General features: G+C 42.1%; 2 protein-coding genes across 4 annotated transcripts; one reads left to right on the top strand and one right to left on the bottom strand.

Annotated features, from left to right (window-relative positions):
* Positions 1 to 694: 694 nt before the first annotated feature.
* LOC146473661 (uncharacterized) lies at positions 695 to 25,136 on the bottom strand. Of its 3 annotated transcripts, none has more exons than XM_085117709.1 (5): positions 24,771 to 25,126; positions 7,444 to 7,487; positions 6,152 to 6,553; positions 4,081 to 4,305; positions 695 to 1,115 (listed from the first exon to the last, which is right to left on the bottom strand). In XM_085117709.1, the coding sequence occupies exons 1-5, from the start codon at positions 24,832 to 24,834 to the stop codon at positions 870 to 872; spliced, it is 981 nt and encodes a 326-aa protein (XP_084973835.1). In that variant the 5' UTR covers positions 24,835 to 25,126; the 3' UTR covers positions 695 to 869. The 3 variants fall into 3 exon arrangements, with proteins under 3 accessions (XP_084973835.1, XP_084973836.1, XP_084973837.1); XM_085117710.1 differs by lacking the exon at positions 24,771 to 25,126 and adding an exon at positions 17,352 to 18,982; XM_085117711.1 differs by having other exon boundaries at positions 939 to 1,115; positions 4,145 to 4,305; positions 24,771 to 25,136.
* On the top strand, positions 20,543 to 23,084 carry LOC146473662 (uncharacterized). Its single transcript, XM_085117708.1, has one exon. It carries the CDS (start codon positions 20,645 to 20,647, stop codon positions 22,826 to 22,828), a length of 2,184 nt encoding a protein of 727 aa, XP_084973834.1. The 5' UTR covers positions 20,543 to 20,644; the 3' UTR covers positions 22,829 to 23,084.
* Positions 25,137 to 25,688: the final 552 nt, after the last annotated feature.

The following is a 25,688-nucleotide window of genomic DNA, read 5'->3' on the forward strand; positions in this document are numbered from 1 at the left end:
CTCGGCGCTACGCGCCACTTAGGGGGAAAATGTTTCGATAAACGAGGCGGCTGTTGCAAAAAATACAACATGATTGCAATAAAGTTTGGTTTGATGGCATTAGGTGGTAAGTTATTTGATCTTTCCAACCTCATATTCTAAGGCGAAAAATCAAAATCACCGTAAACTTCCGAGCACTATAAAAGCAAAAGATGAAAGAAGAAATGACACCAGGGCAGTTAAACAGCTGCCTCCAGAAAATCTACTTATCCGCAGGAAAGCGAGACGGAAAATTTTATAATATAAAAAATGTCTACCGCCAATAAGCTTCACACGGCGAGACTTTCACTAATTACTGTGATGTCGGTATATTTATTGTCAGGAATAAAGTAATTTTTTGGTCCGCTAGGTTATTGAGCTTGTGTGGTAGATACTAAAACAATTATTCACCTCAGTATCGATGAATAGTGGTGGATCTTTATCCACGTATCACTATTCACCTCCTCTTCGGTGAATAATTGTTAACTATTGCTTATTGGTAGTCATCGCACCTCCCAGCCCGGCAGCGTAGAACTGGGACGACGTAAAAACTCAAATTGGCGGCGGATCACAGCTGAAGTGTCAAACCCTCAAAACTTGAACGTAAAAGGTGATATGTACAGGCAAAGAAGTGGACATCAAAGATCAAAGAAACAGGACTACAGAACTGACAACAGAAGGTGTAAAGCTTTTTTATTTAGTTTCTAAGCTATTGATATCAGGGGCTAAATGCATTAACATACCTTTTTCCCGACCTCTTATCGGGTCATTATTCAGACATTTACCTTAGCCGTTCGAACCGTTTTCTAAGAAGCAAAATTGGTCAAAGCCCCGTCTGTCATACTAGCAACCTACAAAAATACCAGGCTTTCGACTGCGACCAATAAGAAAACGGCAAAAACTCCTTTCGCGACAAACTTGTAACCCGAGCTTGGTCGCACTGTAGTGGTCTCTGTAGTGGTCTCGTGGCTCGCGACATCCACAAGTCGGAAAACTGTAACAGAGGTATCTGGCGGCTTATACTGGTCCACACCAAGCGGGGTCAGCTGTCCAGTTTGGTTGTCGTAAATCATCCAGTACGTATTCGTTTGGGGATCCTGAGTGCAGGAAAAAAAATGCTATAACCTCCGCTTGTGCAAACGTTCAGAGATATAACCTTAGAGAGCAGTTCTCAGAGCTCAATCTCCTTTTAAGAGCCCACGCTAATTGTGGTTAGCAATATTAAGGGTGGGCTCAAGAATGTTGTTTGTTCTCTAAACTAAAGTGTTCAAGAGTTCTCTGCGAGATAGCTGGACCTTTGTTAGGCTTACATAGTTCACAGCCGCTTTTTCATACCTAAAAGAAACTGCGCCTCTCCTTCGAGCTTCTGTCAAAAAAAAAGTTTGAAATCCAAGGGGATTCAAAATTTAATCCAGACTGTCGAACCTTGTCTTATTACAAAGAGGCCGCCGCTCGCTTGCCTGATGGAGTTACATTTTCTTACCTAGCTTCCAACAGATGGAGATTTTAGGAGAGAGATTCGATCCAAAGCAGTTTCTGAAGAGTTTCTTAGGGTTGATTTCGAAAAAGCCAACCACGATCAAATGTAGAGACATGCCTTGCACATGTACTGGGGCGTGCAGTAAAATTCATACATTAAGGATTATCAAGAGAGGACCTCTCTTGGGATTATGGAATAAACTTAATATGCTCCCATCAATAATTTTTAGCGTTAAAACCACTGCCAAGACCATAAACATCAAACTTCCTTGACCAACGTTGGATTAAAAGATATCGTGAACGGTTAAAAAAGAAGATGGCATGAAGAGTTGTTCCAACTAAAGGCTACTGCAAAGACTGCTCAATACTACTAATATCTAGGTTCCAATACTAGCCTTCGTAAGGTTTATTTGAAAACACTGTTGCAGACACTGTTAGAACAATGTTCTTTACTCGTTCCAAGTTCACAAGGTAAAAACAAAAAAACAAAAAATAAATGTGATAAAGTCTAGAACTGCCAAGCGGAAATATCGACAATAGAGGTTTCGAGTACAACTTTTTTGACAAGTCTTGCCATTAATATAGGACAACGTTGAAGTGAAAAGCATTCTCCTAACATTTAATCAAACTCTACAATCTTTTCTGGTGTGGGATTATTTGAATGGCACCATCCAGGACGAACAGACAAGGTTGACTTGTATACAGCTGTTTTGACAAAGGTTGTCCAAAAAAAGTGTAAAAGCGTACGCGACAATGCCGAAAGGAAGTCTTGTAATACCCAATAAATTTCAATAAAAGCTCAGAATCTATATTGCTCCCCATCTCAAGTCTTCGCTGTACGGTCAAGGCATTGTGGATTCTGAGCTTTTATGAAATTTATTGGGTATTTTCCAGACTACCTTTCGGCATTGTCGCGTACGCTTTCACGCTTTTTTGGACAACATTTGTCGAAACAGCTGTATTCCCTCATATATAAGTACGTAAATTATTATCATCCGCGTAAGTGTAGTTCTGAGAAGGACTGTTTGAGGTGACATTGACTGATCATGACGCTTCGACAACCTGAGCGAAAGTCATCTTCAGAGTCAAGTGAATAGACCCTTCAGGGGTGGATGTAGCATTTTTTGAAAGTGGGGGCCGAACAAGAATACTAATCAGCGCCCGTTAGCGCGCCTCAGTAGCGCCTTAGGCGCTACTTTCTAGGGAAAATTTGGGTACTCTTACATGCAATCTGGTGCAATCTGGAAAGTAAGATATTCAGGATTCCATATTGAATAAAATTATAAGTTGTGGTTATAATGATGCATGGTTTGTGACTCTTCGCTCCAAAGTCACAACAGCCTTGGAAGAAACGATATCTAACCATAATATGGGAGCTAATCAACATGATGGACTGGATGAAATTGCACTATAATCCAAAGCTATAACCTCAAGATGAGGCGACAGAGCTGCAAAGCTTTACGTATTTCCGTTATTACGGAAATACATTTTACACATAAGCACGTACGTGTCACAATGTTATTCTCATTGTACCTAACCAAAATATATATAATTATATATGTAGACATTAATATTTTACGTTGTTACAGTCTCTGTGAAATAGGTTGACTGTAGACAAGTAATTTGCATCCAGTCTTCGTCGTCATTTCAAAAGGGTAATATTAACGCCTGTAACGTTGAAAGCTTTTTCGCACAACTTTGGTCATATTATTAGCGAAAAATCATGCTTTAGCTAAAAAAATCAAAAGCTCCAACAGACTGCATACAAAATGATAAAATTATTGTATATTTTGACCCCAAAACAAATCTCCGACGAACTGAAAGTAAGGGGGGGGGGGGGGAGGGCGGCCCCCTCGCCCCCCCCTCCCCCCTAAATCCGCCCCTGCCCTTCTCCAAAATGGCGGCCGAAAAGTCAAATAAGTTAAATTAAAAACGTGTACCAGCACTAGAACGAGCACTTTCACTTTACTAACCCTGCAAAGTTTCAGCATATCAGGTGTAATATCAGCTGAGAAAATGAAAGTTGAAAAATGAGAAATTTATAGACGTTTGTATGACTGGGGGTATGACGTTTACCCCCAGTCATACAAACGTCTGTAAATTTGTCAAATTTCATCTTACATTTCCTAAGCTTATATAGCACCTAATATGCTGAAACTTTGCAAGGTTACTAAAGTAAAGGTGCTCTTTCCATTGCTGGTATCAGTTTTTCATTCAGTTCAATTTTAACTCATTCAAATCTGTCAGTCCTTCTCGGGACTACACTCACCTGCATGATTATAATTTACGTATACTTATGACATGACTCCTGGGTTCAAACCATTTACAGTTTTATATTCCCTCATAGTAATCAGGCATTTCTCAGTATTTGCCGAGTGAACTAGAGCCTGGCTCTGTGCTGAATCAGTAGTGTCATGTCGTGAAAGGTACCTTTTTCTATGAAAGGTATGTGAATGGGCAATTTTTTCTGTCAAAATGATATCGAAAAGGGGTAGGGTTGGGATCTTCGGGTTGAGCTTCCCTATATAAAACGTTTTTGAGTTTGTCATCCTCGGCCCCTCTAGAGATCTGTACCATTGATACCTGCTCGGTGCCATTCATGGCCGTGATAAAATGTCCCAGACCGCCATAGTAAGTGGAGTCGTACTTATTGAACGGACCTTCAGGGTTATCGTCAGCAGCTTTCTTCAAGATATCCACAAGAACAGTGCCATTGTTAACTTGAGTAGTGTAGGCAGCTGGAATTGGCTTTCCAACACTGGTGACATCCCAGTCCAGTCCAATGGTTACTGTAATTGGGGTTGTTATCTGAGTATCGAATAACAAATAGGCATTATAAAACGTCATGAAAGAGAGAATAAGTGCAAAGCTTTTCATGTTTTGTTTGCTCATGTGAAACTTTGCACTTAGCCTTGCTTTCACAATGAGGTGCAATGGCCTATTTCTTTTCACGGAACTCTAGGAAAATTTTTAGGCATTGCCGCGTATTTTTTACATACGCAAATACAAATTTACAATATGGCCATATCAATGCGCACGTTAGGGCGTAAATTTAGCTTTACATTTGTAAAATAGGGAAGTTCTTGGCCAACAAATGAAATTTCTTATGACCCCAATAACTAGATCTACTGATGTACTATAACAGTGGATTAAATAGACGAAATTTGTAGATAAGGAGTTATGTAGGGCGCGACCTGAAAGGCTAGATCCGATATGCGTCAGGTTTTATAGTGCTGCTATTCTAAATAGTTAAAAATGACGAGCAATGATCACAAGCACATCCTTTGATTGAAAAATACCCTAAATTCTCTATTAAGATCCCCCGGAGGCTTATTTATTTCAAGCACGTTTGAAGGAGGCGGACGTGGTTGATAGAGAGGGGGGGGGGGGGGGGGCTTATTTGAGAGGGGGGACTTATTTAATTTAGCGAAACGCATAACCGGTAGCACAAAAAAGAGAGGGAGAGAGAGAGAGAGGAGAGAGAGAGAGAGAAGAGAGAGAGAGAGAGAGAGAGAGAGAGAGAGAGAGAGAGAGAGAGAGAGAGAGAGAGAGAGAGAGAGAGAGAGAGAGAGAGAGAGAGAGAGAGAGAGAGAGAGAGAGAGAGAGAGAGAGAGAGAGAGAGAGAGAGAGAGAACAGACAGAGAGAGAGAGAGAGAGAGAGAGAGAGAGAGAGAGAGAGAGAGAGAGAGAGAGAGAGAGAGAGAGAGAGAGAGAGAGAGAGAGAGAGAGAGAGAGAGAGAGAGAGAGAGAGAGAGAGAGAGAGAGAGAGAGAGAGAGAGAGAGATAAAGAGTGAGAGAGAGAGAGAGAGAGAGAGAGAGAGAGAGAGAGAGAGAGAGAGAGAGAGAGAGAGAGAGAGAGAGAGAGAGAGAGAGAGAGAGAGAGAGAGAGAGAGAGAGAGAGAGAGAGAGAGAGAGAGAGAGAGAGAGAGAGAGAGAGAGAGAGAGAGAGAGAGAGAGAGAGAGAGAGAAAGAAAGAGAAAGAACAGACTAGAGTTACGGTTCCCTACTTCCTGTATTCACCCCGTGGACCAGGGAAATGACTGTTTACTTGTCGTACAAGTTATTTTCAACATTTTTATTCATTTGTAGGAACCTTCAAATTTATGTAGTACAAAAATTGTAAAATGGTAAAATGATAACCTTAACAAAACGGTAAGTTAAATCGGAATGTTAAGAACTGAATATCGTACATATACTGCATGTAATTTGGTTGTGAAGAATAAGGGGGGGGGGGGGAAGGAGGGGGAGGGGTGGGGCTTAAAAGAGAGGGGGCGGGGGCTTAATAACTTTCAAATGAAATATTTCAAAAAATCAGAACTTCTTGATGATGAATGAGTTGATGAATTTTGCAACTACCGCCTGGCCATACATTTTTTGCCTTCTTCTTTGAGACAATGACGAGAATTGACTAAATTTAAAGTTTTAAGGAAAACGTGGGCACAGAAAGGTAAATTTCACTTTCTCTGTCTGGCCTTGAACGTCGTTTGCTGTTAATAATGTTGCTGGATAATTAGTTCACTTTGTACAAGTTGAACAAGAATAGTCAGTTTATCGGTTAACGAGAATGTTTATTTTAAAGTGACCTTCAGTTCTTGGGCATTGTCGTCGTGCCTTCTTAAGGTCCCTCAAATATAATTAATTATTATTTATTTACCTGGATGGAAGGAGGATATGACGTGCAGTACCCACCGGCAGAGCTGTTGTGACTTGAGGAAGCCGAGACTTGAGTAAAGCGGAAAATGGTTGCGGAATTGTCCAGAGGAACGTAAGAGCTCACTCCACAGGGAGTAAGTCCCCCAGTTTGCTCGTCAAAAATCATCCAGTATGTACTCGTAGCAGGATCTTGTTTGGTGCCATTCATGGCAGTGACAAGGTATCCCAAACCCCCATAGTAGGTACTGTCGTACTTGTTGTAAGGGCCTTGTTTGTTATCGCCTGCCGCCTTGTTCAGGACGTCAACCAGAACCGTTCCGTTCTTTACTTTCGTGACATAGCTGGCTGGAATGGGTTTGCCCACCAAGGTGACATTCCACTCCATCTTGAGGGTAACAGTAATCTGCGAGAACGTACGTTTAATGACCCATCAAAAGAATGAAGAAAAACAGTTACTTTTTAATACTTTTGTGAATTAAAAAAGGAATGTAATTGGGCCCCTTACAGCTAACGGTCACACGGTAACTGGGACATCCAAAACAAAGAAAATCCAAGTTTGTATGGATAAAGTCGCTTTGTTTTGGATGTTCCAGTGCGCATCTTAGCATCTTACTCTCCAGTATGGCGGAACATGAGACTGTTAGCTGCAAAGGGCCCATTACGGGAGTATACAAAGCCAGAACACTTGCGCTAGGATGTTGTGAAACGTGCTGCGATATTATAATTGGACCCGGTTGCTCGAAAGCCGATTAACGCTAATCCACGATTGAGAGTTAACCGAGGTTTCCTCTCGCTCGTTCAAAATTTGATATTTTTAATCTTAAGCTAACAGTAAATAACAGTTTTATTCAAATCTAAAGGGCAAAAAGTCTTTTGAAGAATTTTTAATCGACAGTGGATAAACTAGACTCAAAGTTCACAATAACCCAGGATTTAACTTCATAGGGCTTTGAACAACTGGGCCCTGCACTCAATATCTGAATAAATGCGAGAACTGTATTGCTTAACTTATAACTGGCAGTATGAAGAAACCCCCCTTGAAATTAAACTCACGAAAAGAAAGGAAATCCTAAATCTGATCACTTTTTACCTAAGAGCTGAACAGATTCATGTAAAATATTGTGCTATTTTTATTGTTTTTTACTTGTGAAAGAAACTTAATGAACGGTTGTTACAGTTTTTTACAGTTTTGTTTGCTGGTTTGTGATGACTACTTGTCGGTTTTTATAATTTTATTCGAACTAACACGAAGACATCCGTTAAACGATCCTTGCATAGGTTACATGTAGTTACCTCAGAAGGTGGGGGATTCTTTCTTTCACGTAAATGAGCTGAAACTAAAACAGACGGCATGTTTCATTAAAAGAAAGAAGAAATAATAAATATTGCTAATGCAAGTTACTGAAAATCGAAGTTCCATGTTAAAATGTTAAAAGAAAGCCTTAAACGAAATACTCACAAATATAAACAAATATCTTTTAATTTTGTATTCGCAATGGGGGCAGATGAAACATTTTCAAGTCCAGGGTTAGAGAAGAAATCTTGATTAAGGAATTGCCGCATTTGTGGCAACGGGAATAATGCCCCATTTCCTCTCTGCAACTGAGCTTTTTATCTACGACGGATTATTCCTCGTAACATGATCCGTAATTTTCTTACTTGACAAATTGTATAAATTACGTCATCTGCTGCTGCATCGCCTTTAATTTGCTACCCAAATCATTACAATTGTGACGACGGGTTTTTCCTGCTCGAGCGCACAGGAGAGACAAATTGAACTTCAACGGCGACTTGACAATATCGGGCGAGTGAGGCAATCTTTTATGTAGTTTCTCTGGGCTCGTTCTTGTTGCTGTGCTGACCAACACCTGTTCTGTTGAGCTGTCATCTCGCTATGACATCTCTTTGTTGCGAGTGCAATTTTGGACTTGTAAGGCTTCTGTCTTTAAACTACCTTGATCTAGGTCAGAGGAGATCTTTTCTGAGCAATCTTCCACATCGGTATCAATGGGCTGTGGTGTAGTTGCGTTTGGAATATTCACGATCTGGGGACTCAGCGATTTGTGTTCAGTGGCCCTTGTAGTCTGCGACTGTTTTATCGCGCGAAGGAATAAGTCAAATGCTGGCTTGAATTCCACAGGAATATTTGAAGAATCGGATCCTTGGTCTGTTACTGGCTCAGGGGTAGCTTGATTATCCTTGGGTGCTGAAAGGGTTTCACTTGCCACTGTTGCTGAAGGTTTAACCTGTTTCGATTTCTGGTTGCTAGGCGACATTACTGCGTGTTGTGTTGCGACCTTCTCATGCAAATTTGTTGGACAACGAACCATCCTTTGTCTGCGGCTCGGCTTTATTGCAGAAATCACGTTATTCTCACGGTGAAGCGGCGTGGACCTTCGAGCGAAATACATTTGTCCAGGGTTGCTTGGAGCTAAATGGCCTACAAATTCCTCATCGTACAGCTCGTCATCAAGGACTGCCAAACGCTGTTCTCGTCGAGTGGTCCGGGAATAATTTCTGTAATTATCCCTTGGTTGATTATAATTCCAATTCAGTGAATAATTTGGCCTGTGCGATTGTTGTGGTTGTTGTGGTGTAACTTGCGCAGCAAGATTCCTTCGTTCAGGACAACTTGTTTGTAAATGGCCGACTCTTCCACAAGTGAAACACACGGGACGACCATCGCGGGTTGTTTCTCTAGACATTTCAGCGCGAGGCGGCTGATTACGCTGATTACGGCGAGCCAGCCCACGTATTCTTTCATCGGTTTCTCGTCCAAGATTATGGATCATATCTTTCAGCTGTTGTAATTCACTTCTCATCTCGTTTATTCCTCCAGAGTTTTCGCCAGGAGGGTCACTCAATGCAGCGACAACTGGGTTTGAGGCTGTGGATCTCTGAGAGAATTTTTCGAATAAGGTTTCAACCCATGCAGGCGGGTTTTCGGAATTTACGGGAACAGAACTGGGAACGCTATCGGAGAGTGCAGCAACCGGTATGGTCTTCTGTTCGCTTGTAATTATAACACCTAGTTTGCTTGCCAAGTCTTATCTGCCCATCATGGCCACCTTGTCGCTTATCATCGAGACCGATTGGTTTCACGCACGGTCCAGAGCCATATATTATCAAGAGTATAGCTCTGGCAAATTTTGCGACCCGTTCCTGTTTGGTGCGGTTATTTGACACGAGCCACCCTCATCCATGGGTCTCCCGCGGCGCTGCGCACATATCGCTACCAGAGTGAGCCTGACCATGGGTTGGCATTGGATGGTGTTGGCCTTCCCCAGGAATACGCCGTACCGCTCATTTTTGGGTTTCTCCAGGAAGCAATCCTGGATGAATTAGAACGAGAGCCTCAAAACTTTAGCAACTACAATAAGCTATTGATTAACTCTCCTAACGCATCCAATCAATGCAAGTCATTGCTTTAAAAGCACCGGAAAGACTTCACTCGAAGGAAGAGAGAAGAAGCGTTTCCAGCGTTTCTACCCTTTATCCTTCGATTAAAGCCTCTAGAATGAGGCTGCGATAAAACCAAGACACTGAATGAAGTGATACATTTATTAAACATGCCAAAAGACAGGAGCCGACCGCAAGTGACTCAACTGGGAGATACCACTTGGAGAATATTTAACAATTATTCACCAAAGTGGAGGTGAATGGTGATGGATATTTACCAAGCCGCGAAGCGGCGAGGTAAATATCCATCACTTTCATCGACACGGAGGTGAATAATTGTTTTAGTATATACCATACAAGCTGAATAAGAAGTGGAACAAAAATTACTTTATTTTTGACAATATGCCGACAAATGCTGCGAAATTTTAAAATCTCGCGCGCCGCGCGGTAAGCGATTTCTTTATTGTAGAAAGTTCCGTCTTGGTTTCTTGCGTACAAATAAAACTTCTGGAGGCACTTGTTTAGTTGCTACTTGTCTTTTATTCGATTTTTGTGTGAAATTTGACCTGTTGCAGAAACCAAGCTCCAAAACATGAGATGTTTCATTGTCCATCTTGTTTCTCTTCGGCTGCTCGGAGGCGAATAGTACTTGGCTAATCACCTCCGAGCTAGCCAATCAGCGCGCGCGAAGGTACTATTCACTTGTGTGATATATATACTAATTAACAATTATTCACCGAAGTGGAAGTGAATAGTGGTGGATATTTACCTCGCCGCTTCGCGGCTCGGTAAATATCCACCACTTTCACCGACACTGAGGTGAATAATTGTTTTGAGTATATACCACACGAGCTGAATAACTAGCGCCCAAAAAATTCTTTTATTTTTAACAGTATACCGACAAATGGTGAGAAATTTTAAAATCTCGCGCGCCTCGTGGTAAGCGATTTCTTGTTGTAGAAAGTTCCGTCTCGCTTTCTTGCGAACAATTAAAACTTTTTGAGACACTTGTTTAGTTGCTAAAGTGTCATTTCTTTAATTTTTGTGTAAAATTCGTCTTGATTTTGAAATCATGCTTTTATTGTCTTCATTGTAATTATGGTGCTCGGCAGTTTTCGTAAACAAGGCATTTTTGTAACAGCTGCCTCGTTGATCTAAATAAATTCCTCTTTAGTGACCGTGGCGAAACGGGAAGCCATCTTGTTTCTCTTCGGTTGCTCGGAGTTGAATAGTACTTTATTCTCAACGTTCTCTCTCTCACGCTATGTTGAGATTGGGTCTCTATGTTACAGAGTGTCCTAAAGTCCCAAACCACTGGACCATAAGGAAACCCCGTTCTCAGAATCCCAAACTCAAGGTGCCCCATCCTAAAAATTCGTAAAGTGTTTAAAACGAGATGCAACAAGGTTAAGAATTAAACGTGCGGAAAAGCGGATATAAAGTTTTTTAGACGGTTAAGCTCCATGTAGTTCTCTGTTAGGGCGGCTGTCGCGGAAGAGTCCGCGGATAGCAAATGAGAGGGACTATCCAAACGAAGCACCTCCGCTAGTTTCATGTAGTAGAGAGCAGTTTCTTTGTTATTCCATCCTACATGAGACATTATGTCCGCCAACTGGGAGCCAGATAACGCTAACGTTATGGCTGAGCCCGAACGGAAGCTGTGTAGCGTTTCTCCCTCATCGATCTTAGCTTCTTTCAAATACAGCTTTAAACGAGCTTCTGCTGAAGAACTTGAAAATGGTTTGTTCACAATATGACCTTGGGGATTAGTTGGTCGAAACAAGTAACCATTTGTCACAGAAACGCGCAACTCGGAAGCCACGGCTACATATGTCTCAATAGCTTTAACTGGACACAACTCAGGGTTAGGGTGTCTCCGAATCCCGAAGACGTTAGAGACGCCATCCCTCAGGGTTTTTCCCCATACGTGGTTGAACAACAGCCCATTGTCCTGGGGGAAACGCAGGATCTCTTCTGTTTTCACCATGCCAAGATCTGAACCACGATCACCGCTAAAGAATAACGTTTTGAAAAACGCTTGGTCCCGCGTCAATACAAACAGACCAGAAGGACTAACCGAGCGCTCCGCAATTTTCCGATTTAAAAAACGGGCCAGAAGCAACAATTTGGACAAAAATAGGGGAACTGCTTGCTTTGGCGTGATGCGGGCTCGTAATTGTTCCTCAGTTGACGCCTTAAGATATTTTTGCACTTCGAGTGAAGCGGCGGGGTTACCCAGCCCTAGCAGGGAGTTCCACTCTCCACAGCGCCCGGTTTCCTTAAAAATGGCTCGCAGTTTTCCAATGTAGGAGTCGATTGTCTTGAATGCCAGGCGTTTAGGACATTTACACTTAGCTGCGTTTTGAAGGTGGGAATCGGGACACCCATTACTATGTACTATGGTTTTGCCATGTCGGTCTTTCCAGACCAAGAACCGAGAGATGTCAGTGGGGCTTGCCGAAAGGATGGTTTTACTATTCGGAAGGGACGCCAAGAAAGTTTCAAACTCCGTACGAAGTGAGCACTTCTGTTTTGAGTATGACGATTGAAGGGAGGCATTATTTAGGAGTTCCAAACGGTTATCTATCGCTTGAAGGTCGACTGAGAGTTTAGGGCTCGGGACACTTGGGGAGACTGTTTTCCTCCTGTAGCCGCACATTTGGCAGAAAAAGAACAGCTTGTCGTTGGGGTGGCTGCACGAAGGACATGACACGGCTGGTACAAACGCTCGAACGGCTGGAGGTAAGTCCTAAAGGATATGAAAGTAAAACAAACAGTTCCTTCTTTATCCTTTAGATTTGTTTTGACATAAATGTATAAATGAAGCTATAAAACAACTGTCAACAGATGTATACTGGAAAACAATGATTTATTGACAACATTGATTTCACTGAAGTAATGGATGGAGCTAAATTAATGGGAGAATTGGCAAATTTAAAGATAGCTAAGTGTTCTTTGTTTGGCTCGTGCGCTAACCAAGAGCTACTACTTGCTTATCCGATGCGGAACACCCAGAGATCCCATGGGATAGGCCAATTGTTTGAAAACCCGTGTTTAGAGGGAGTGAGGAGCGCTCCAACGGTTCCGGCAACGGCCAGCAGGTATCGGGAAGAACATGTAGACGTTAACAAGGGCCACCAAAAAAGCCTTGGGCATACGTCTGGTACTACGATAGTGTAGGATAATTGCAGGCTTCTCATATACTTGATAACATGAGGTATTAGGCAGATCGGGGGAAAGGCGTATGGGTTCTTGAATACAAACGGATCGTACAGATCGGGCGATTGCGCGAACACGTTCACTCCCAGGGATCCCGGCAGACGGTTTTCAGAGAAGAAAGGTAACTTGGCACCTGACAAGTCGGATTGGGCGTTTGAAGGGCGTGCCATTAGATCGACAGAGTGCCCATTTTCGCCGCCATACCACTCTTGTACTACTATCCATAGGGATGGGCACAATTTGGCATCCTGTAGGCTAAGGCGTCGCGAGGGGAAGTCGGCTTGGTTCTGAGAACTAGGCACAAAAGTAAGGTGCAAATCGATGTTGAGTTTCGTCATTGTGTTGAATAATTTCTTCAAGGCGCTAGAAAGCGATTGAGAACGAGAGCCCTGTCGATTCCATGAACGGACTAGAGCCATGCTGTCGACGAAGGCGTCGACCCACGAGTTTTTGATGGTATCAGCGAATGATTCAAGGACATTATTGAGCGCTAAGGTCTCCTTAGTGGCGATATCGGCTTGTATTGTTGAGGCGTCCCAGTAATCATAAACGTTCGCCTCAATGGCACCCGGACTCAGTGTACCTCCCCAAGCGAAGCGAGATGAGTCGGAGAACAGCCTGACATGTGTGTGTTTCTCAGACCGCCAGGGAAGAAAACCGTCCCAGGTCTCAAGGAATAGCCAGTGCTCAATTTCATTCTTTAGAGCGGCAGACATCTTTACAGGTCGAGCAGAACGCGTGGCGCGAGACACAGCTAGGTTTATTTCATTAACATAAAGCCTTGCGCCCGGAACTGCCAAGCTCATGGACACGCATTTACCGCTGAGCCTTTGCAAGGTTAGTAGGTCGAGGTTATCGCGAGCCAACGTTTCTTTGATGAGACGAAGAAGCTTTTCTTTTTTATGGGGTAACAAGGTAAACGCCTGTAGTTCAGAATCGATACCGAAACCAAGGTATGGCACCTGTTTTTCCGGGGTAAGGTGAGACTTCGCCAGACCGATAAAGTAGCCGAGGGAAATTAAGATGTAGCACGTGAGAAAAATACCCGCGACGGCCACAGCAAAATTCACTTCATCCCTTGAGGCGAGGGCTTGATAGGCGGCTGGTAAAATGCCACCTGGAAATGACAGTTGGCCATTATGGCGGTCGTCAATATACAATGAAGAGGGAATGTTCCATGAACGAAGTCTGTGTGACGCAACTAGACCAGTCGTATGATATATATAGGCCGAGGATTTCCAGCCAAAAGGAATACATTCACTCACAAAATACCAACCTCCCCACTGGAAGCCAAAGTAAGTTCGACTGCTGGGATGAAGTTTGATGTGGTCATATCCTGACTTGTCGTCGCACACTGTTTGGTAAAATCCTTTATTGACATACTTAGGCAAGTGTTGGACGCTATCCAAGGCAAACGGACGGTCTTCGATCCACAGATTAAGAAATCTATCGTCGTTGCAGAGACGCGGCTTGCTAGGCTCAACAGTGAGGGGCATAATAAGGTGGGGTGGGGTGCATTCTCCGACTTTGCCCCACAAAGAAATAGCACCGGAACGCAAACGGTCCAGGAGCGTATCAGAAATAAACGAGGCAAAAGGTTTGCACGACAGGTGGTTGGGGAAAGCGCAAGGCGGTGGACTACCACACTCGTAATTCCTTCCCTTGTAACTACCCTTAAACGGTCTAAAGAACTTCGTTACGTCTACACCGTTAGTAATCCAATCACGGACTTCAGAGAAGCGCTCATCGTTCATATCATTTAATAAAGCATTCCATTGTGGTGCATGGCGATGGAGTTCCCCTGCTAGGAAGTGATCTGGATCGCGGAAAACAAGGCGAGACATATCCGCTAATGAATTTCCCTGTAACACGAGGGCGATATCCTCATCAGAGATGTGGGAATTGTTTGCCATCCCTTGGGCCTCATCAACAACAGAACCATCGATGTTTATCCACTGTAACTTATTCATACCAACTGTGTTAGGCTTGAAACCGGGATGCTTTTCCCAATCGTGAAAGCAAGGGTCTGACAGCTAAAAGGAAAATAAAAAAGAACTTGGAAATAAATTAGGGCCCAAGGAATGGCAAACTCAGCCCCGGTAATCCGAGAGGGAAAGTGAGCTTCCCTTTGAGAATGCCACCCGAGGGGGGAAGGGTGCGATCGAAAAGAGATAATTGGTTCCCACATCTATGAACAGCGTAGCGAGTCGTAAAATATGTAAGTAATAATATGCTAATAAAACCCTGGGGGGGTGGGTATAATGTATATGAATAAACAAACATTGTGATGCAATAGTGTTCATTTGACTTTAATAGTACTAAAACGCATACAAAATGAGGATCGGGCAGATTCTGCTACTGAGATGTCGGTCGAGGCTGGTTGTGACCTGGACCGCCTGAAGAAAAATAGCGGGTCGTCGGAGACCGCTTAAAACATTGCGTAGACTTGTGTCCGGGCGTACCACATCTGTAGCAGGTCACTCGAGGGTGTGACGAGAACCTCTGACTGCCTCTGGCCTGAGGACGCGAGTAAGGCGAGGGACGTCTAAACGACTTGTCGACCTTGGAGATTGTGTCAAAGATTCTTGTAAATTCCTTGTCCGCGAGAAGAGCCAAAAAGTAAGCTTTAAACTGCTCTTTCGGCACGTGTATTTTCTCTCTTAGGGTGGCCGCTATGATGTCAAAGCTGGCGGCCTTATCATCACCAGTTGTCTTCGCTACGGAGACGAGCTCCTCCGCGAGGCGCAAGGCCTCGTATTTGTCGAAGTCCTCCAGGCGGCGACTACCATAATGGGTAATGCGATTCTTTAAAGCCTGAATGGAGGTCCCTTGGGCATTTTCCAAAAATTTAATTCTTTCTTACAAAGCCTGAATGAGAAAATGAAATAGACAGATGTATTGCGAAGTGTAATTTCATACCGCTTAGCGGCGATACAAAACATTCGTAAATGAGTACAAGCATTGTGATAAGACCCGGTAAAGCGGCAGGGAATCCTTTGTTCCGACAAAGTCGGAGTGCAAATATAACAATTAACAGAACAATACGAAAATAAACAATTCAAGTAGAACAAAGTGGCAAACAAGCACTCAGAAATGGCAAATTAAGACAATTAAAAAAAAAAAAAAAAAAAAAAAAAATGAAGAGTGAGAATAATCGACAAAGATCGCACAAAGATAATAACTAGTTCTCTGCTGAAGTATGTTTTGAGGTCAACAAAATTGAAAAGCTTTTGAAGCTAACCGAGAATTAGAATGTACACATAATCGGCAAAAATAGCGCATATAAATAAAATTCAGAAAGTGGTAAGTCGACTTCAAGTAGCCCGCAAAACTACAAAACTATACGTGTTGAAGCAGGGCAAAAAATTAATTAGAAAGTCAATCTAAAGCCGCCCGCAAAGCTAAAAGCTACTCGTTTTGAAGCAGGGCGCAACATGAATTGTAAACACATTATCAGCAGGGCGTAACAATAATTACGAAGTCAATTTCAAATTGCCCGCAAAGCTAAAAGCTACATGTTATCAGCAGGGCGTAACAATAATTACGAAGTCAATTCAAACTGCCCGCAAAGCTAAAAAACTACACGTTTGAAGCAGGGCGTAACAATAATTACGAAGTCAATTTCAAATTGCCCGCAAAGCTAAAAAGCTACACGTTTGAAGCAGGGCGTAACAATAATTACGAAGTCAATTTCAAATTGCCCGCAAAGCTAAAAAGCTACACGTTTGAAGCAAGGCGTAACAATAATTACGAAGTCAATTTAAAATTGCCCGCAAAGCTAAAAAGCTACACGTTTGAAGCAGGGCGCAACAATAATTACGAAGTCAGTTTCAAACGGCCCGCAAAGCTAAAAAGTTACACGTTTGAAGCAGGGCGGAACATGAATTGTAAACAGAGTTAAAACTGCCCGCAAAGCAACCAAGTACACGTTATCAGCAGGGCACAACATAATTGCGAAGTGAATTTTAAATTGCCCGCCAAGCCAGGGCGCAACATGAATTGTAAACATGCCCGCAAAGCAACGAAGGTCGCACGTTCAGAAGCAGGGCGTAAAATAAACTGGGGGGTAAAGAGAAAATTGCCCGCAGAGCTACAAAGCTACACGTTTAAAGCAGGGCATGACTTGAGCTGAAAACAGACTTAAAGCTGCCACGGGAATACGAAGTGCAAGAACACGTGTACGATACTGGAGTAAAACAAAAATTGAACAAACCTCCAAAGTGACTTGTTCTCCAGCGGCGTTTTGAGGAGGTTCTTCTGCGTTTGGTGGAGGCGGAGGCGGTGGTGGTGGTTGAACAACCGCGGCCGCTTGAGCTGCTGGAAGGTTTTCCTGTGCCGGGACTTGTACAGCAGGGTCCGCCATTTGAACTATGCTCTTTCGCTTGATCGACAGAATGGCATTGTTCACTTTGTCTCATCTCCTTTTATACGTGAGAGGTGAGACCGCTGAGAATAGTACTTGGCTAATCACCTCCGAGCTAGCCAATCAGCGCGCACAAAAGGCACTATTCACTTGTGTGGTATATATGTTCCACAAAGTTTTAAAAGCGAGTAAAAATCCAATAAAAGTTAATTATAATTACCTTGTTCATAACTGAAAAGAACACAAGAGAAGAACACAATCCTTTAAATGACTGATGTCTTCATCTCCACTATTTAAATCCCCTCAGTGCTTGTTGCTTGAGTGTTTGAGTAATATTTGTTATTGCTAGGCTCCGTTAATTAGAAGTAAAAACTGTGGGTTAGCCGCTTCTATTTTATAAGACAGGAACTGCCAATGACGTCTTGGCAAAATTGCCTCAGGTCATTAAAATGCGAAAACAATATTCTAGCTACACTATTAAAATATAAGTTAATGAAAGTTGATCTTCTTTCAGCCGAAAAAGACTCAATAGACTTCGCTTAATAACTTACTTTGATCCACGTTGTTCAGGCTACAACACTTATGCTACGCAATCGTCAGAAGAACGTTTCATTTTAATCCATTAACATTTGGTTTACCCTGCAAATAGAAATTTTTTTCATCTTCCTAGAAAAATCGGACGATGGAAGGTATCTCTGTGTGTAGGGAACATTCTGTAGGATCTGTAGCATATCTATTAATCAACAATCGGTAACCATGAAATCAAACAATTGAATCACAATTATCTATTATTCTAGAAAGTGACACAGGCATACTCGGAAAAAGAAATCCGAGTGCTCCTTTTCAGGAGTCGAACCTAAGACCTTCCGATTACTAGTTCGGATGCTCTACCACTGAGCTACAGGAGACCCGTGGGAGCTAAAGCCATTAATATAAACTAGGTTCATGGGACAATTACACTGCATACTGCTAGGATTTGAATGTCGAACGTGTGTTATATGAAATAAATGTGATGAATCGTTTCCTTATTCAAGAATCAGTGTGTTTGTCTCACTATTGAAATGGGGTTAAAAGGCACTAGAAAATTGAGATTAAAATTTGATGAACTTCCCGAGAAGAATGTTAGCAGCAATCAATTCATTTTCCACAAATGTAAATACAGTAACATTAGAGAGTTAGTTTGTGGTCGAGAAAGACGGAAACAATCCCAAAAAGAGGCAGATCTTTAACTGTGTCGAAGAAGTTGTTCAGCTACATCATGAACTAAGTTGTTGTACAAACGTTTGTGCTTTATAAACCCACTGTCAATTTTGATGTAAAATTTCTATTAGTTTAAAATCAAGAGATTAACGATCTTCTAAATACTATTTTCTTGAATTCCTTGTTCATTATGCTCTTCCGCCTCATTATGTTATAAAGTTCAACTTATTAAATGCAATTTACGTTGGGGCAAGCAATTCAATCTATATTCTTTTCTATGCTTGTGCAATTCACCTCTAAACGTAAAGTGCCCTTCTTGTCCTTCGTGGGGTTTTTGAATTTATTTACTACGATATTTCGAGTATACTTTTTCCCGAATGGAATTACATTCCACAAAGTTAAAATAACCCAGTACAAATCAATGAAATAAATGTTATTTATAGTAACCTTGTTCAGAGCTTAAATAAAAGAACGCAAAAGAAGAACGCAATCATGAAAATGACTAATGTCCTCATCTCCACCGTTTCAATTCCCTCAGTGCTTGTTGTTTAAGTGTTTGAGTAACATTTGTTATTGTTAGGTTCCGTCAATTAGAAGTAAACACTGCGGATTGATTGCTTTTGTTTTAAGAGGCATGAATTGCAAAATTACCTCAGGTAAGTAGCTATACTATTAAAGTATTTCCGATGGAAGTTGATCTTCTCTCACTGGCAAAAGATCCCGTCACTTTGTTTAATACCTCAAGTAGACTTGGCTCTTTAGTCTTAAGAGAATATTGTAAGTTTGTAAATTAGGATCATCTAAGTGAGTAGGTAGTCCTAACAAGAAGTGACTGTGGTGACTGATTGTCGTGTCGACAACCTGAGCGAAAGTCATAATGTTCATGCCTGGATTTCAACCCTTTACATTTTTCTAACTGTTTGCAAACATTTCGTTGTGTTATTGAAGATATTAAGTATCGCGGCTTTAAATAATAAACACAAATACACCGTTTCACTCGCGATTGACAGAGTTGCATAGGTGTTCGGATCACAAAAGTTTCTACCCACTAAACAACTGCTCTTCTTAAGGCGATGGTGTCGACTGGCTATGTTTTGATGTAAGTAGCCCCTTGGTTGGTGGTTATTGGCGTCCCTCGATCCTCGCTTTGGGTGCTACTGACTGATTGGAGTTCGATCCTCGTTGTTCAGACTACAACACTTATGCTACACAACAGTCAGACCAAACGTTTCTTTTGATCCATCAACATTTCGTTTACCCTACAAGTAGCTAGATATCTTTTCTTATTTTAGGGTATAGTTAGTAGCATTTGTGTTCTCTCTTTTAACCAACAGTAGGTAACCATGGAATCAAACAATTAAACCGTTTCATCTATGAACGTATTTGTATCTCTTGGAAAATAGAATTCAAAGGCACAAGAATGGTACGATTACAATGCGATTACGAACTCTGTGGCAAGTATTTTAGAGGCAAGCTATCCATTTTCCATCAATCGAAATGCAGTAGCATTAGAGAGTTACGATTGAGTCACAAGGATGTGGATCGCGACGTTTCGACCGCTATACTGCTGGTCTTCATCAGGCGATGGTGTCGAGTGATTGCGTGACAGTATAAGTAGCACCTTGGTTTGTGTTGATTGGTGCGTTTCGATCCTCTCTTAGGCTGTTGTTGATTGGAGGATTTCGATCCTCGTCGTTCAGACTAGAAAATTGTTCCCTCGGCCGTCCGCCTTGGTACCGATCGGTTGCTGTGTAGTTTGATCGTGGGCATCCACGCTTCCGGAATTTCAATTCCATTATCCCTATTGATGTTGTCAGGGTGAAGTCTTATGTGAATAGCCTCTTTAACCCTACGGGTGTACCAATGTGGGTCTCGGTCAATAAACTTAACCTCATCCCAGAGCGGATAGTGGCCCGTCGCATTGCTGTGTTCTGAAACGGCGGAGGATTGGATTCGAGCAAGCCGTATGTCTCTATCGTGTTCCTTAATCCTTTCATGCATAGATCTTCCCGTCTCTCCAATATAGACCTTGCCACACTCACAGGGAATCTTGTAGACTACTCCGTCTTGTTTTGCAGGGTCGACAGTGTCCTTAGGTCGCACTAGGTGTGATCTAAGTGTTGTGTCAGATCTGAAAACTGTCCGTATGCCTTGCTGTTGTAGGCAACGGCGAAGAGCCTCTGATAACCCAATGAAGACAATAGGGTCCGTTCGCCAGTTCCAACCAAAGGCGGTCACAGAGTAGCCGAACTAGCATCCTTGAGATTGCTAAGAGAGAGAATCAGACTAGCTCAGAGGGCTAAGGGAAATGCGATGCAAGATAGCCACTCTACAGCGAAGAGTATAACAGCCACTCTTTCGCCTAAAGATGCTTCTGAAATACTTGAAAAGATCAGTTGCAACACAAAACGACTGTTTAATAAGACCAGAGACAGACAGAAACGAAAGTTCGATAACCTGTTGATCGAGAAACAGTCTTCTGTTTCTACGACTAGAACACCTCATGTTGACAGAACACCTCAAGTGGACAAATCCAAATGGGTTATCAACTTATCCTCCAGGTCCTTAAGCGACGCTGAGGTATCTTTACTACAGAAAGGGTTAAATTTTGCTGTAACACCTACAAGCATCCCAGCCACTGAGATAGTTGCCAAGGTTGAATCTGCAATAAGACCACTTGACGCAGAACAGGCAGACACTGTCAGGAGAAACGTGAACTCTATCCTCCAGAAGGCTAAGCCTCCTGAACCTAATATCACCAGGGAGATGAAACAAGCTCTCAAAGGTTTAAAAGAGGATAAGAACATTATGATTCTCCCGGCAGACAAAGGTCGTGCCAGTGTAGTGTTAGACAAAAACACCTATGACGATAAACTGAAAGCACTGATTGAGAAGGGTCCATACCGACTTCTTAATAAAGACCCAACGGACCGTTTGAGCCGAAAGTTGACTGAAAAGCTTCTGAACCTGAAGCGAGGTGGGCACCTGACAGAGTCCGTATATAATAAGATCAGGCCCAAACATAAGCAACCACCTAGAATCTATGGCCTTCCTAAGATACACAAGGTAAATACACCTCTGAGACCTATAGTTTCTTGTGTGAACACCTTTGCTTATGATCTGTCTTCCTACCTAGCCGATGTGTTATCTCCCTTAACAGGGAAATCAGAGTATACAGTTAACAACTCAGCTCATTTCGTGTCCACTATCAACGGTGAGAGGGTACTAGAGAGCGAGATCATGGTGTCTTTTGACGTAGAATCACTGTTCACAAACGTACCTATCGAAGGCGCCGTACAGGCCGCGTTACGGAAACTAGAAGCTGACCCGTGTCTTGCTAACCGCACGACTTTAACACCTGCACAGATTGCGGACCTCTTGGATTTCGTTCTAAGATCCACATACTTCCAGTATGATGGATTAATTTATGAGCAACAAGAGGGAGCAGCCATGGGTAGCCCGGTATCCGCTGTCATAGCTAACCTCTACATGGAGGATTTTGAAGAACAAGCTTTGACTTCTACGCCTTGTATGCCTAAGATTTGGAAACGCTATGTGGATGACACCTTTACCATCTTGAGTCAAGACAAAGTTGACATTTTCCTGCAACACCTCAATAGTCAACAACCAACGATCCGCTTCACTATGGAAACTGAGACCAACAACACCATACCCTTTCTTGACACGTTGGTAACTAGAGATTCGGATGGCTACCTCTCTACCAGTGTTTACAGAAAGCCTACACACACTGACCAATACCTAGCGTATGATTCACACCACCCACAATCTGTAAAACGCGGTATTGTCAAGTGCCTGTACGATAGATCGAAACACCTCATAACTAAACCATCAGTTGTCTCGCAAGAAAAGAAACACCTCTCATCAGTTCTTGTTTCTAACGGTTATCCGTTTTCGTTTGTGAAAAACATTACGAAAACAAAGAAACAAACAGCCACAAAAGAACCAGCGCCTGAAATTAAATCTACTGCGGTGCTACCATACGTCAAAGGGTTATCAGAGGCTCTTCGCCGTTGCCTACAACAGCAAGGCATACGGACAGTTTTCAGATCTGACACAACACTTAGATCACACCTAGTGCGACCTAAGGACACTGTCGACCCTGCAAAACAAGACGGAGTAGTCTACAAGATTCCCTGTGAGTGTGGCAAGGTCTATATTGGAGAGACGGGAAGATCTATGCATGAAAGGATTAAGGAACACGATAGAGACATACGGCTTGCTCGAATCCAATCCTCCGCTGTTTCAGAACACAGCAATGCGACGGGCCACTATCCGCTCTGGGATGAGGTTAAGTTTATTGTCCGAGACCCACATTGGTACACCCGTAGGGTTAAAGAGGCTATTCACATAAGACTTCACCCTGACAACATCAATAGGGATAATGGAATTGAAATTCCGGAAGCGTGGATGCCCACGATCAAACTACACGGCAACCGATCGGTACCAAGGCGGACGGCCGAGGGAACAATTTTCTAGTCTGAACGACGAGGATCGAAATCCTCCAATCAACAACAGCCTAAGAGAGGATCGAAACGCACCAATCAACACAAACCAAGGTGCTACTTATACTGTCACGCAATCACTCGACACCATCACCTGATGAAGACCAGCAGTATAGCGGTCGAAACGTCGCGATCCACATCCTTGTGACTCAATCGTGAGACAAACGATTAACTCATCTATCATTTTAAACCACGATGACAAACACCTTTCATAATATTAGAGAGTTAGTTGTGATCGAAAATGACGCAAACAATCCCAAAGAGAATCAGCTCTTGTATTCAGTGTTGAGGAAGTAGTTGCGCTATATTAACTACGCTGTTGCACAAACGTTTGTGCTTAGTAAACCCATGCAATACAAATCTTAATATGAATTGTCTATCAGCGTGAAAATTAATAGGTCAATGGTCTTCATAATCATATTTCCTTGATTTCCTTGATTTCCTTAGCTTGTTCTTTATGTTCTTCCGCCTCACCATTCTACGCGGTTCAAAATGTCGGTTCCAATTGATGTTCGAGCTAACAATTCGTTATGCGCATTTCTACTCTTAATCCATGAGCCTCCGAAAGTAAAATGCACTTCTTGTGGCTTATTAACTGCGATATTTCCAGGTGTTTTTTCACGAAGGAATTGCATTCCACAAAGTTTTAAAACAAGTACAAATCGAATGAAAGTCAATTATAGTTACCTTGTGCATAACTGAAATTAAAAGAACGCAAGAGAAGAACACAATCCTGAAAATGACTGATGTCCTCATCTCCACCAGACGCGTTGAGAAATAGTTGCTACTACTAAGCTCCGACGATCGCAAATGAAAAGTGCAGTTATATTTGGCCACTTTTGTTTTATGAGACTGGAACTGCCAATGACGTTTTTGCAAAATTGCCCCCGGGTCATTAAAATGCGAAAACAATCTTTTAGCTACACTATTAAAATATAAGTTCATGGAATTTGTTCTTCTTTCAGCTGTAAAAGACTTAATAGACTTCGCTTAATACCTTTCGTATGCTTTGACGACCTTACATGCTAAAAAATATTGTAAGGTGCAAGTGATTCATTGGACTTTGATACTCGTTGTTCAGGCTACAACACTTATGCTGCACAATCGTCAGAGAAACGTTTCATTTTCACCATTTAAATTTCGTTTACCCTGCAAACAGAAATCTTTTCCATCTCCTAGAAAAATCGGACAATGGAAGGTATCTCTGCGTGTAGGGAACATTTTGTAGGATCTAAAGCATATCTTAACAGTCGGTAACCATGGAATCAAACAATTGAATCGTTTCCTTATTCAGGAATATGTTTGTTTCACTAGGCTACTAGGAAAATGGGGTTAAAAGGCACAAGAAAATTGAGATTAAAATTTGGTGAACTCGCCAACAAGTATTTTAGAAGCAAACAATTCATTTTTAACAAATGTAAATTCAGTGGCATAAGCGAGTTAGTCGTGGTCGCAAATGACACAAGCAACCCCAAAGAGAATCAGATCAGTTGCATTCTGTCGAAGAAGTAAGTTCGGCTTTATCAACTTCGCTGTTGTGCAAGCGTTTGTGTTTAGTAAGCCCACTGCTAAAAGTGTTAATATGAATTTTCTATCAGCGTGAGAATCAAGGGATCAACGATCTTCGCAATGCTATTTCCTTGATTTCATTGCCCCCCATGTTCTTCCGCGTTATCAAACTAGTACGCAGTTCAACATATTGATCGCAATTGATGTTGGAGCCAAATTCAACCTGCTGCATTCCGGCTTTTCTACGCTTAGGCCATTTAATTCCGAAAGTAAAGTACACTTCTTGTCGTTTGTGTGGTTTCTGGGTTTATTTACTGCGATATTTCCAACATTTTTCCCGGGATGGCATGACATTCCACCAAAACTAAAAAGCGAGTAAAAATCGAATTAAGATTAATTATAGTTACCTTGTTCAGAGCTGAGAGGAACGCAAAAGAAGAACATAATCCTTAAAGTGACTGATGTCGTCATGGCACCCTTTGAATTGCTCAGCGCTTGTTGCTTGTTGTTAAGACTCTTCGAGAAATAGTTGTAACTGGTACGCTCCGACGATCGCAAATGAAAAGTGCGGTTTGGCCACTTTTCTTTTATGGAACAAACAGGAACTGCCAATGACGTCTTTGCAATATTGCCTCAGATAATTATATTAGAATGCGAAAACAATCTTCTAGCTACATTGTTAAATTACAAGTTGATGGAAGTTGATCTTCTAAAAGTTTCAGCCGTTTGTAAAACTCAATAAGCTTCTTTTAAATAATTTTTTTATATAGTTAGCTTGTTTGTGTCTTTTTCGTGCCCTTACAAGCTAAATAATATTGTAAGTTTATAAACTATGATCACCTGATAGGTGAGTGCAGCCCTCAGAAGAAGTGAATGACGAAAAGAAGAACATAATCTAATCTTGTTTTTAAAGGCAGGAACTACCAATGACGTCTTTACCTTAGATCATTGGAATGCTAAAAAAGTTCACGCCACACAATTAAAACATACGAGGCTGGAAGCTGACCAAAATAAAAGACTCAATGGACTTTCAAGTCTGCTTGTCAACCCCTTTCGTATACATGGCTATTTTATGTTTTTGAATGCCCTTACATGCTAATAGTATAAGTTTGTATTAACACTGTACGTGACCTGGATTATGATCATCCGCCCGGGCCGGTAAGTTCAGGACTGTTTGAGATGACAATGACTGGCGTTTCGGCAACCGCAGAACTCATCATACATTGCGGAATCCTAATATAATAGGATAATACGACGGTTTTGGGGAACGCGGATGTGATAGAGTGGTTGCACGTATAGGCGTATTTAATATAAACATTTCCAGG

Source organism: Pavona decussata, unplaced genomic scaffold (genome assembly GCF_977016875.1).
Source record: "Pavona decussata unplaced genomic scaffold, jaPavDecu1.1 SCAFFOLD_92, whole genome shotgun sequence".
Classification (NCBI taxonomy): domain Eukaryota; kingdom Metazoa; phylum Cnidaria; class Anthozoa; order Scleractinia; family Agariciidae; genus Pavona; species Pavona decussata.

Coding starts and splice junctions, on each gene's coding strand:
- LOC146473662 (XM_085117708.1), top strand. CDS start 20,645: ATGCAAGATAGCCACTCTACAGCGAAGAGTATAACAGCCACTCTTTCG.
- LOC146473661 (XM_085117709.1), bottom strand. CDS start 24,834: ATGACGACATCAGTCACTTTAAGGATTATGTTCTTCTTTTGCGTTCCT. Junction 7,488..24,770: donor TCCTCTCAGCTCTGAACAAG/GTAACTATAATT, acceptor CGTCTGTTTTAG/TTTCAGCTCATTTACGTGAA. Junction 6,554..7,443: donor AGAATCCCCCACCTTCTGAG/GTAACTACATGT, acceptor ACGTTCTCGCAG/ATTACTGTTACCCTCAAGAT.